The 13,510-nt window shown below is 38.6% G+C and overlaps 1 protein-coding gene and 1 long non-coding RNA gene across 8 annotated transcripts in view; both read right to left on the bottom strand.

Annotated features, from left to right (window-relative positions):
- The window catches only part of si:ch211-234p6.5 (pleckstrin homology domain-containing family A member 4), a 39,280-nt gene that overhangs the window by 15,890 nt on the left and 9,880 nt on the right, over nucleotides 1–13,510 (bottom strand). For 3 of the 7 annotated variants that reach the window (XM_048233845.1, XM_048233850.1, XM_048233844.1), the window contains exons 2-5: nucleotides 2,134–2,206; nucleotides 1,932–2,030; nucleotides 550–622; nucleotides 227–327 (exon numbers count right to left, since the gene is read on the bottom strand). In XM_048233845.1, the coding sequence (XP_048089802.1) occupies nucleotides 227–327; nucleotides 550–622; nucleotides 1,932–2,030; nucleotides 2,134–2,206 (346 nt within the window). Of the gene's footprint in view, nucleotides 1–226; nucleotides 328–549; nucleotides 623–1,931; nucleotides 2,031–2,133; nucleotides 2,207–2,501; nucleotides 2,765–7,091; nucleotides 7,124–7,153; nucleotides 7,177–13,510 lie in introns of those variants that run through there. The other 4 variants (XM_048233848.1, XM_048233847.1, XM_048233849.1 and 1 more) reach the window with 4 other exon arrangements.
- On the bottom strand, nucleotides 10,257–11,436 carry LOC125287811. Its single transcript, XR_007192418.1, has 4 exons — nucleotides 11,359–11,436; nucleotides 10,873–11,011; nucleotides 10,506–10,556; nucleotides 10,257–10,350 (listed from the first exon to the last, which is right to left on the bottom strand). It is a non-coding gene; the product is annotated as an uncharacterized LOC125287811 (long non-coding RNA).

Genomic DNA, 13,510 nt, shown 5'->3' with positions numbered 1-13,510 from the left:
AATCTAGATAGGAAAGTTTTTTAAATTTGCGGGTTTTTGAGATTCACCTGTATATTTTTGTTAATTTTTTTATGATGCATTGTTTTTTTATAAATTTCCCTCTCTTCCAGGTTGGATTTTTTTCTCATCTTTTTCATTGTGAGATTAAGATAAATTGTAAATACCTCTTTTCACAACCCAATAACATGGAACATGTAAAAATGTTGTCATTCCATCATTTCCCTACTTTAAACGTGTATTTCCGGTTCTTGCATTCTCTTGGGGTACAGAAGAGAACATTGTAGCTTGGCAGAGGGATGCTGCCCAAAACCGTCTCCTCCCTGCTGTCTAAAGGGGGGGAAAAACATGCTTACTCTTTTATCTTAATTTCATAAACATTACACCTGCCCTACACCAGCTTAAAAATCTATGTGAATATTGTGTAATTATTTTCTTTTTATATGAATTCTGATCATATGTTGTTTGCTCATATCAACTTGAATGGACAAAATAATGTATTCAATTGAATGTCTGCAGTTTAATACAAATAAATCACAACTTTGTATTTACCTTTATAGTAGAACAGACAGTATTCTGAGAGCACAAACCATCTTCGCTTCCACAACTTCAGTCCCATACTGTCCTACAATATGAGTGAAAGTCCATGTAAATCATACGTAAATACAAATTCTGGCTTCTAATAGGTAAAGGTAAGTAAACAGTGATGGATCTGTTTTGTAGAGTATGGCTGTCACCTGCACCTTCCGTGCATAAACCATACTGTACAACTAAACAGAGTTGTGAACTGGAAGTCCTGTCCTGTAATGTAAGTAGGCAATCAAACTGTTGGAAATGGCATGATTGACATTTTGCCTCCTGTTTACTTTCCCCATAACCAATTAGTTTACCAATTGGCAATTAGTCATGCTGTGAATGTTGGTGCATGCACAGTGAGCTAAAGTTAACGTGAAGAACAACTTGTTTTTAAGACTTATTTGAGCAATTTTGGAGAATAATTGTTCAATTCAAGGATTTGCCTGATGTATTTTTAATGTTGATATGACATTCCTTTTTAGAGTTCGAGATTGTCTCCCCATTCATTTGAATCTAATCTTGTTAGTCTGATATAATTGGCTGGAGGCATAAAAGGTGCCATCAAAGCAAAAGCGACCTTGAGCAATTAAAAATCAAGAGGCTACTTTAGTGTGTATGAAGTTATGTCATAGTTTTGTCTTCAGTATTCATCTTCAACAGAAAATATAAGAAAGAACAATAAAAAACATTGGATGAAAAGGTCTGTCCAAACATTTAAATGGTATTGTATATACTCAGGTCACTGATACAACTTTGTTTGCTACCATACACCCTTGGCACTGTCCAGAACAAAGTTGCATCTTCAATTTTGACTCCCCATTGCTGATTTTAAATTGTATCTCTGTAATTTTACATTAGATTTCTTTCTCTTTCTTTTAGCCAGCATCTTTCTTTTTCTTTTTTTTTAATCAGTAATTGGTTGCTGGTTAAATATGCAGATATTTTCCAAAATAGCCTCCCAGTAGTTCCCTATGTTCAAACAAATTCTCCTGAGAATCATACTCATGGATTTCATCAGGTCCCTTTCCACATGTGTACTAATCTACATGTATCTCCAATTCTAAGGAGTTTTTCCTCGCCCCTGTTACTCATGGCTCTCTTTGAGTGTTTTAACACTCTGTAAAGCCCCATGAGACATGTGTAATGTTTTGGTGCTCTATAAGTGAAATTAAATTGAAATAGAAATGAATGCATTCATAATCTCCTGTAGGTGCTTAATTTCATACACCTGTGGCAAGGGACCTGATGAAACCCATGAATTCTCAAATGCCTTGACTCCATTTTGCCAAAATAATCATGCAAGGGTGCAGAAAACAGACTCATTCAACAGCAAATAACAAACAACATCAAATGAATACCTTTTTATAGAGCCATCCTCTGATTACCACAGGGCAGTTAGGATCTCTTTTTACTGCATAACATCTTTTCCCAAACGTCTGAACTTTCTCTTCACCTGTCTATACAAAACATTAAATAAAATTAATTCTTCAGCCTTCGACCTATTTATATAATCCAATCAAACTACATAAATGTGTCACAAAAGAGTGAATAGTGTAATACCTGGGGCCTCACAGGAAATGAAGAAATGGTTACCACACTGGAGGCCTGACTCAATCTATCTTGTTCATCCATTCTTAAGGAGATAAAGAAGAGAGGTCTATTCGGGTCACCAGGCAAATATTTGGCAATACAGTAACACTGACATAAAACATACATTGGTATCTAATAAAGAACTACTAACATTTAAAAGTTAACGGAACACAGTAAGTCTCTTGAAAGTGTATAGGAAAAATGTGAATCTATTATGTGGGTACATTATGTGGGCTATGTTGGTAGTTTTAGAATACAACCAAATGTTTTCTGTGATCCACAATATCACCTATCTCCAAAAACATTCACAGTCATTGTCACAAAAAATAAACAAATACCTGAGGTGTTTAAGCAGTCAGATCCATTAAATGTGTACCCTTTGTGAAACTGTCTTCAGTGATTTTTCTAAGGTCTTTTACCAAGCAGTGTGTTCCCTCTCTGGCATTGGCCTGCTCTAATTCTATTTTCAGCAGCAGCAGGTTTTAACCACCACATGTGCTTACTGACAGCTGACCACTTGTTGGCTGTAGTAGGGGAGGGGCTTGACAGAAGCAAGGGAGATGGAGGGAATGCCAGACATACTACTGGTGGGGGTTTGATAATATCTAATCTCACTACACACTTGTCCAAAATATCTGTGTGGCATGTAAAAGTTAGGGCACTGCTGGTCAAAATGTATATAATTTCTGACATGGAATAATACAATATATGTTTGTATGTATATGTAAATGTAATTAAAAAAAGATATGTCATATATAGTCAAAGGTTTGGACAAACGTCATTTATTGGTCTTTCTTTTTAGAAAGAAAAAAACCCCAAAAGATTTAGATGGCAGGCTCTTCAAGACAGCCCATGTTTGCTACACGACCATAAATGTGTTGTTTCAGTTTTCTTCTATATAAAAAATAGTCAGAAAAAGAAATGAGTAGTGTCTTTTAATCTGTCTACACTATCAGACACCAAAACCATGGTTTGGTATGTAGCTAGTAGTGAAATTTAAATTCAGTTGTTTATTTAATTTCAAAGAAAGTACACAACAGTGCTGTGCAATGATTGAGGGAGTGGGTTTGGAAAATGACCTCAGGTCGGACTCGACAATTTTATATACCGGTGGCCCCTGAAAATCCCTGCTCATTGACAAACCTTTTTCTTTATCTTAATGACATTAAGAATTGGATGGCTAACAACTTTTTACAGGTAAATGACAGCAAAACAGAAGTAATCATTTTTGGACCACCAAATTCTGTCAACAATGTAAGCAAGTCTCTTGGTCCTCTGTCTGTTAACCATCACAGTGTGGTCAAGAACCTAGGTGTTTTCCTAGACTCTTCTCTGACTTTTAATAAGCAAGTCAACAGCGTTGTCAAGGGAAGTTTTTACCAACTTAGGACAATAGCAAAGCTCAAGTCTTCTCTCTCCTACAGTGATTTAGAAATCCTTATACATGCCTTTATTTCCTCTAGGCTTGATTATTGCAACTCACTGTATGTAGGTGTAAATAAATCTACTCTAAACAGACTCCAGCTGGCTGGACCAAAATGCTGCAGCCAGATTACTGACTGGATCTAAGAAACGTGACCACATTTCACCTGTGTTGGCTAAACTGCACTGGCTTCCTGTGGAACAAAGAATTAATTTTAAAATTCTTCTGTTTGTTTTCAAAGCTTTACATGGTTTAGCACCTCAGTATTTATGTGATCTTTTAATTCCTTACTGTCCTCCTAGACCTCTTCGATCATCTTCCCAGTGTCTTTTTTGTGTTCCTTCTGCCTCTCTTAAATCCAAAGCTTTCTCTGTCTATGCTCCCCAGCTTTGGAATAGCCTTCCTGATGTTGTGAAATCCTGCCCCACTATTAGTAGTTTTAAATCCAACCTAAAGACCTACCTCTTCTCCCTAGCTTTTAACACTCCCTGACTCCCTCACCTCTCCCTTTTTTATATATATATATATGTTTATATGTATTATTGTTATTATTATTATTTTTATTATTATTATTATTATTTTTATTATTATTATTTTATGTAAGCACTTTGGTGCAATGCTATTGCTTTCAAAATGTGCTATATAAATAAATTTGACTTAACTTGACTTGACCCTGAGACTTCATGAGCAGCTAAGCCAGTTTGTCGGACACGCTACCCCTGTGCTCCACCTAGAATGCTCGCTTTTTTACACCCTACCTGTGTGCATCCCTGATTAAGTTGACATGACAAATGACCATATCCTGAGACCTCCCACAGCATCACTTGTAATGAAACACCCACTCAGGAATCTCAAGCCTCTCTGTTCCGTCTGTAGCATCAACCATCCCACTCCAGTCCTGACCAGCATCCCTGGCATTCCCCAGTAACACCTGTAACTGTTAACTAACAATACAGTAATATGATCACCACATGATGTGACCATGTGGCATCATAGTGGCCACCCACTATGAGAAGAAAATAAAGTAGGCCTCCCATGTCCTCCCCATCCTCTACTCCTGCAACTTCTTAGTCTTACATCCTATAGTCTCTGTAGGGGTGGCACGGTTCATGGGAAAAATAATCTGATGAATCGGTTCGCTTGTCTCGGTTCGGGGCATGTGTGCATCGTGGGGTTTTGACGGTTCATGGCTTGCGTAATGTAGCCTAATGCCCATATGTGATCTCAGACAGTTTTATTAAATTTTGCGTGAAAGTGGAGGTGTTGAGTGCACGTGTAGAAATGGCAAGTGGGAGAGATAACGAAGGCAGCACGGAGTTGGAGGATGCATCAGCGTCGCATAAGTCTGGTGTGTGGCAAGATTTTGGATTTGATTTTACCTACAGTATGATGACAGCAGAAAGAAAACGGTAGATAGAACTGATTGTGTGCAGGCATTGTGCAACATTAATTATGCTATACAGGCCTGGTGTGGCTATAATCGGGAGCGTCGGGAGGGTGGGCAGGTCTGTGAGCTTAATATAAAATATTGTTTCTGAAGTTCATTCGCAGCACTCTCACGGCACTCAGCAGGTTATTAAAAGCCTATTTTATGCTTTCTGCGTCGAATCAACGGCGTAACCCCTCTCCGACCCCTCCACCATAGCTCGACGTGCACCTCCAAAAATGTTTTAACTTTGCGTCGAGGCAACCCAGACTGCATGGACTGATTGGTCAACACGTTCTGTACGTTGATAGTCGGTGTTTCAAGCAGCCTACTGTAAGGATTAGCAACATGCTAGTTCACTGACATAATACCTACTTTGTGGGCAGTTGTGCTAAAGTTCGCCTGCTAACATAACTTAAACTGGCTGGCAGAAACCTCTCAAATAGCCTCAGACTTATTTGCTGGTTTACTGTGTCTATTTCTCGATACTTTGTAGCTTACAAAATTTAAGCAGGAAAAGGCCAAACAAATAAGATTAATATTTTGGCACGATAGTCTATGGGGTTTGCTATTCTGAGTAGGCTACCGTTTCGGTCATACAGTCTTGTTTCGGTGGTGAGCGAAGCAGACACAGGCGACACCGAGCGTTATGGCGGTGAAATGCACTGCGATGCAAAGCAACCCGACACAGAACCAAAGATTGTTAAGGCGGAGCAAGATGTTTCATCAGGAGCCACTTCCGGGAACCCGGATCGCACGAGGGGGGGTCAAAATCCCCCTTTATGCAGAGCAGAGGCAGCGACTGCTCCATTGAAGTCTATGGACATAGCTCAGAATTTCACCACATATGCTAAGGTCTTGGTTCTATAGAGTTAGGAATGTGAATTTGAGGCGCGTTTTCATGATCCTCAAACCCTTCTGAACATTTCAGGTGCATTTTTAGCATTTTTGAGCATTCCAGTCTGGAGAAAATCAACCTTATATCAGGTGTCGCCCGGTTATTTATGCAGCTGCTGTTGGCGGTTGCAATGTACGGCCTTCGTCAATACGTCATCGACCGCGTCTCTTTATGCAGACAGGATTCGATCCCCATTTCGCGCCCACAGACATGAACTACGACGAAGTATCTTGCTCCGCCTTAACAATCTTTGGCAGAACCATAAAATGGTCACGACGCCGTAGGAGTGCCGTCGTAGCTACGCCGTGGAGTTGACGCAGAAGCATGTTGAGCCATAAAGTAGCCCTCACAAAAACTGTTTGGAAATCGCAACCAAGTCTATATTTGCAATAGGCCTAGTTAAGGGGAGTATACTCTATATAATATATACTATCCCATACAGAAAAATAATATATTCACATATATGCAGCTTGAACATATTCCAGTATAAGCACATCTATGTTAATAAATATATTTACATCTATGTTAAATATTTGAGAATTGTTCTAAAACTTACTGTTTACCATGTTGTTAGTCGCTTTGGTTAAAAAAGCGTCAGCCAAATGTAATGTAATGTAATGTAATGTAATGTAAAATACATACATTTACATGTATGTATCAATATATTTCAAAATATAAGTAAATATTCAATATTGGCCACTTTCTTATATTTTATGCATATAATTAAATATATTTAAATATACATGGATTTCTATGGAACGTCACGAAAACATGCGTGCGCAACCAAGAGGCAGAAAGCACATAGAACAGAGGGGTATTCCCTATGGGTATTCCAGAAAGCAGGTTTACTGGCTTAACTGGGTATGCTAACCCAGAGTTAGCGGTAAACCTGGGATTTCAGTTCCAGAACGCTCAAATATGATCAGGCTATGTAAGTAACTATGGTAACATAGGCTCTGAAGTTAACTGGGTATGTAAACCCAGAGTAAACGGTAAACCTGGGATTTCAGTTCCAGAAAGCTCAAAAATGATCAGACTATGTAAGTAACTATGGTAACATAGGCTCTGTGGCCGGTTGCACAAAGCACCTTAAGTGTTTTCCCTTAAGTATTCCAAACAGAACTTGGCAACTATTGTAACGTAATAAACCAGTTTAGAAATCATTTGGATGGTTAAATGACCTGTTCCGGTGAAAATGGTGACTTTTCCCGCTGCCCCTAGCGTCCCCAGGCGGAAAACCAACCTTGCAACATTGCGACTACCGTCCTGGAAAGAGAAGTGAGAAACAAGAAACTCGTTTTAAATCGTGTTTCTTACCTTGTAACATCCACATTGTGTGCCAAACTTATGCAAAACCGTTTTGCTAGCTTGTAAACAAATCCATGTGCTTTATCGTTACCTTTTTCCACAGTTTGAAATAGCATAATGCACAATTTCTCCAGCAGAGGCGGAAATCCTGCCAAGTTTCCCTTTAACACTTATTTTCTCCTCAGGTAAGGGATTTACTTAAGGGTGTTGCACAGAATACCTTAAAATGTTTCCTTAGTTAAGAAACGTCAAGGGATTTACTGCACTGAAAGGGATTTTCCGGCATGAAAATTCTATAGTTTCCACCAAAGATGCTCTGTTCTAGAATCTTTGGTTTCCACGGAGATTGTTCAACAGCTGTAGCCTTGCTAACTGCATTTGCCGCGATGCCGTTAGTTAACCCACCGAACACAGTGCTTATATCTTATCATTCATCTTACCTTAATAATATTAGCGGAAATTATCCAGGTAGCAAGTAAAACATATTATATACATGAACTGAACAATACTAGTTGGCAAGTTAGAAATGATCCTGACTCTCATCAGTGCACCAACGTTTTGCCTAGCGAACCGAACCGAAGCTCATAGGCTAACAAGACATCCACATGAATTGTTAACGTTAGCCTACGTAAACCAAACAATAACAATACGGCATGTTTCTGATAGGCCTATCTATTTGACAGAGGAAGCATATTTTTATATTGTTTTGAACGGTCAAAAGTAGTTAATAAACTTCATTTATCAGCATCAATTCAGTTAATAATATGATTAAGGTAGAGTCAGATGTCCCTTAGGATTTTCCCCTTAGTTAGACTACTACAGTAGGTCTTTTGTGCAACAGTTTAAGGGATTTCTTACAAGATAAGGACAAACCCTTAAATACTAAGGGAAAATGTTAAGGAACCCTTAAGGAGAAAACGTAAGGGTGTTTGTGCAACCGGCCACTGAACTTAACCTGGTAGGGTAGGTTTTGTTCAGGTTATGTTCAATTATGTTCGGTTATTTCAGTGCATGTTCAACCAGTCCGCTATTTTTACACTTGTCACACAATGACGTTTCATTTTGAACAAGGTCCGATTGACAAAGAAGCACAAAATCATGTAATATTTATCCGTGGAATTAGCCGTGAGAGGGCGATAAGACCACGACATCACATGTTTTTCCGCTGAATCCTAAATTTGGCTACTTGAAAAGCATTCTCGACTCCATCCCTACATTAGGCTACGCGTGGATTAGAATAGAATAAAATACATCTTAGCTAGCCAACACCATAGTGGACATTTGCCTTTGGCTCACCAGACATCGGATGGACAAAAAACATCTCAGACACACTGAAGATATAATTACAGTGCAGTAGGCTACAAAAAAGGGAAAACATATAGAAAATGAATAAATAAGTTTAAATATAGACTACATAACAGCTCAGCCAGGTATGCGTGTTGTCACTAGTTTGGTTAAGAATGCTGATGGCATTTGGGATAAAATAGTTTTTCAATAGGCTACACTTTTTGCCTCTCTCCAAATTATGTGCATCGATTATCGCTCTCCGACTGGGAGTTTTTGTAACGTTAGTGTTGGAGACGCAGAGCATATCGGCAAACTGTCGGTCGGTGCGTAAAGTTTGCCTTGCGCAACTTCATTCGTTTTCCTGGACACCCACGAGGATCATTAAAGTGTAGTTTCACCAACTGGCAGGTCAGCATCACTTATTCAATTTTCCAAATGTGCACTGAAATGTGTCCAATAGGCTACGCCTTCCGACATTCTTCACCCTTTCGATGATGGAGCGCAAAAGTTTAACTTGGCCCACAGCTGCAGAACCCGCGTTAAAATAGAAAATTACATTTGGGATTCTCAAAGAATTCTATGGCCCACTCAATCTGTAACAAGGTAGGCTAGTTTAAGAAAGCATCATTCAAAGCAGTCAATACAATAGGCTACGTTATGTCCACTGAATTATTTAATTGTGCTTTTGACATTAAACGGGATATCCTAAACGTACGCATTTACACGGTCAGTTAGGCTATTCTCTGCCAAGCAAGGTCTCGGAGGCAGACGCTTAAGTATTGCTCTTTTTTTAGTTATTACAGTTCTCTCCTCCTCGTAAGCCTCGAGGAGAACTTTGCTACCCCGCCTTAGAAAAATACGGTGCTCTTCGTTTCTCCGGTTTTACTTATGGTTTCGACTCTCAATAGATGATGCCTTTATAAGTTCGCCGTGAACGCGCACAACTCTAGGTTATCTAACACAGGGTTAATTGAACTAACTGGTAACCGGTGATTTGGAACCGACAGCTCAGGTTTAGTCGTCACAGGTTCAGACAACCCAGAGGTTAAGTTTTATCTCAGTGTTTGTTAAACCTCCTTTCTCTGGAATAGCCTACCCCTCTGCATATAGCAATGCAAAAGAGCAAAAGAATAAAATGAGTTTTTGTGCTGAAAACGGCACCAATTCGAAATCACGATGGTTAGAGAATGTTAAATATGTTCAATATCCCTAACGAAATGCATGTCTTTGCCAAAAATGACAAAATACGATGTTATATTAATAATCCAAATGAACATCAAACTTTGAAATATAGTCTAAAATGAGATGTTATTATCATTGAGACAACAGGGGTATACAAAAAAATCCGATTGTAGCTTACAGCAGCCGACTATTTAGGTTAAGTTTATAACGTTGTGGACGGCCACCAAGCGTCTTCTGCCTCACGGCTGCGCGCACATCTAGTTTTGTTGGTAAACGGGAAACCCGTGTATATGACACCAGAGAATGTCCGTAGACGGGCTCTGATGACACTAAGAAGCATGACATGACCTTGACCTTGATGAAGATTCTGATCACATGATCTATATATTCAGACATATATTTCTCTAATATAGTTCATATTCTACTATGGTTTGATATTTTCCGCATTAATCAATAAATATTTCACTATTGTGTTCACTTAAAATCAACCATAGTATCAGTATAAAGAGGAAGAAACACACAACACTTCTGTTATCTTTTATTCTATTTTATTGAAAATCTTTGTTTTTGTTATGGAACCTCAATTCTGCCACTTTGGCATTTATTGCCTGGCCCAGCAATCTGGAGTGAGTGTCTGGCCTGGGAACTGCTTCAGGGTGGCCTCTGAATAAGAGAGAACATATACAAAAAGAACATGCAAAATATTAGTGACACAAATACAGATGCTTAAGTGCAGAAACACTGTTGTGTTATCACGATAATTAGAGATAAATACAAAGTGAGTTGGAGAGAAAGACATACAAATAAAATAAACTCACCAATTATCGTCTTAGTCCTCTCAGGGTCCAGGCATTCCCTCTAAGTGCCTCCTAAAAAATAGCACAATCAATTAGGACCTCAAATAGTTAGAGTTTACTAACACAGGAAAGATCTGTGATGGTAAGGCGAAAATGTGAAGCAATCCACACATACAGCCTAACACTTTTAAATGAGACAACACAACTAATATATCATATACACAGAAGAGAGAAGCACACAGATACACACTGAAAGGAAAAGTTAGTTTCATCCTCAAATTTTTACTACATTTTTAAGCTGCTATTTCATTAAAGTTAAACATGTAAATTTTAATGTAAAACTTCACATCTGTATCAAAACACTCCTTCAGTTCATCGTCATACAAACCTTGTTGAATAAAAGCCTTCAGACTCCCAACCTCCTCTTGGAGAGCCATTATCGCCACCTCTTTTTTAGGTGGTTGTCAGTTCTGGGTTATCTCCCACAGCTCACACTCATAGAGAGCTCTACCAGCCTTCTCTGAAACCTGCAAGTGAACAGAATATACAGCATGAATGAGAGTGGTGTTGGTAAAGGGTATACTCGCGTAATATGTAATGTCCTGGGATATTCCCTCTCATGAAGTGTCTCCCATCTGAGACTGCTATCTGAGACTGTAGGGAAGCTGTACCAACTATCATAGAAAGATATGGTTGGAAAGGTATATTTTCAGTTCACTTTGTGTCCCCAGTAGCTTGAAGCTAATTTCTTGTCATTCAAAAGATCAAAACTACTCGAACAAATGTATAAATTCTCAGAAACAAAGGGTTATGTTCTGCATTCGAAAATAGACCTTTAACAAAAAAGTTATAGTAAACATTAATTTTTTATTACCTTTGGTCTATGTGATGATGAAGCATCAACATCAACATTTGTCAGTGAAGCATACTACGGGTAGGGCTTGAGTCGTCTTGGTCTCAGGTCTTCTGGTCCATCCTCCAGTGTCCTTGATGTAGCTTTCGAGTGTTGCCTCCCTCTCTAAAATGTAAAAAAAAAAAAAAAGTGTTTCAGTGTTCAAATATACTACATGACCATACATGGTCCTTTTCAATACAATTAAACTTTTACATTTCCATAATTTAAAATGGGTGTGAATGGTTTTGCAAGAATGTCAGTGCACAAAGCATGACAAAGTAGTTTGATAGTAACACATTACTTGCAATACAATTTCCATGAAATTACGTCCACTCTAATACTCTCCAGCACATACCACATTACATCCTATCTAAAAAAAAAAAGCTAATGTTAGCTCTAAGTGTTGTCCATGATGCAACAATAGCAGCTAGCTAGCTAAACCACAGTGCATAGTGTCTACACCTTAGGCTAGTAGCTAATGTTAACCGTTACATTTTCTGTCTTGCATGACAAATCATAAGTTAGCTTCTATCTATGCCTATCAATCTACATGCCAGAGGCAAATATACTATCAAATATGGCCCCGAGACAGGTTAAATTGGTATTTCACTGTCATTACAAGTCGTTTTCATTAATTGTCCAAACGTTTCTCAGTGAATTTATTTTTCAAACCCCTTTCAGGTGTACAAAAATGTTACTGTTAATGTTACTGTTAATGTTTCAGGTGTACAAAAATGTTACTGTTAATGTTACAGAAAGTAGCAACGGTTAGCTTCCATCTTCCACCAATAATATACCATTGTTAATTCGGACATTAACTTCTGCAAATGTTATATGAAAGCAATTCAGCATACAATGAAGATCTACTTACCAGCAATTTTGACCACCAATTCCTCGAAAACCGGCCAACTACCTCTTGGCCGCCTTCCTCCCCTCCACCACATAACGTTAGTTTCTAGCAAGATGTTGTCCCATCCAGCCGTTGAAAAAGTCTTCCTCATTAACGTTAGGTCTACTAATGCAGTCAGTCGGCAAAATACTGGTTTTGCTCTCATACTCCCCGCCAATCCACTTAACCAGAGCAAACATTTTACATTTGGACTACTAGTAGAAGCTAGCTGTTAGTTATGCTTATGTAGAGAAAGCTGCAAACATTTTAACCGTTATTCCAACAACCCGTTGGTAGTGACGTTTTTGAAGTTGAAGGTAGTGCTAGTCTTTTTGTAAACCCCACCCATCACTGCCTGTGTGCAAATAAGTTAATTGAATATATTCACCATATATGTTACATTGCTGGGTCCCACATATACTTGCATATATACATTCTTGTACCATATATGTATTAAATATATTGTAGCCATCTATTTAAATATAAGCTAGATGTAGCTGCATGTGAATTTTTCCCCTTGATTTTTCTGTATGGGATAGGAGGCTAGGCCTAAGTATAAATACTCTTTTGATCCCGTGAGGGAAATTTGGTCTTGGTAGGCCAATGGTGACTTGCTAGGCATGGTGACTTTCTATCACCGCTTTGTTCCACGTGCAGCTCACCTCATGCGTCCCCTCTACGAGGCTCTTAAGGGTAGGCAGGGTTGCCAACTTTGGGTGTTTGGCTGGAGTGAGATTTTGTGAAGTCATTGTGCGTGTGCGTTAAATTTTTCCTTAAACCTAATTTTAAAAATGTCTGTCCCCTGACTTTTTTGCTATGTACAGTATAATCCCTGATTTATGTTTTTTTTTTTTACTAATAGAATGGAAAAGTTTCTTCAAAATGTACAATTAAATTATTGATTGCACTTGAAAACAAGACCAGTGTTTTAACCCCGTGGCATGGAAGGATTATGAGCCACTGGGCCCCTGGGCACAGACATGAAAAGGGCCCCCCTGCCCACCTGAAAAAGGTAGTAGCTCAGTACAAAATATTGAAAAATAATCCCTTAAATGATGACTTCTGGCGAGTTTTGTGGAAAGAAATGGACAGATTGAGACTTATGAATGTGTGTATGAGTGTACGTATCAGGGATGAAAATAGCCTAAAATATTTTTTCCCACCTACCATTGTGGCTGGTGGATTCCAAAGTCTACCAGCCACTAGAGATACAGTATGAACATTTGATGAAAAATCATGACC

Source organism: Alosa alosa, chromosome 22, assembly GCF_017589495.1.
Source record: "Alosa alosa isolate M-15738 ecotype Scorff River chromosome 22, AALO_Geno_1.1, whole genome shotgun sequence".
In the NCBI taxonomy this organism is placed as follows: domain Eukaryota; kingdom Metazoa; phylum Chordata; class Actinopteri; order Clupeiformes; family Clupeidae; genus Alosa; species Alosa alosa.
Note: the sequence above shows the minus strand (reverse complement) of the source record. Positions and strands in the feature narration are given on the sequence as shown.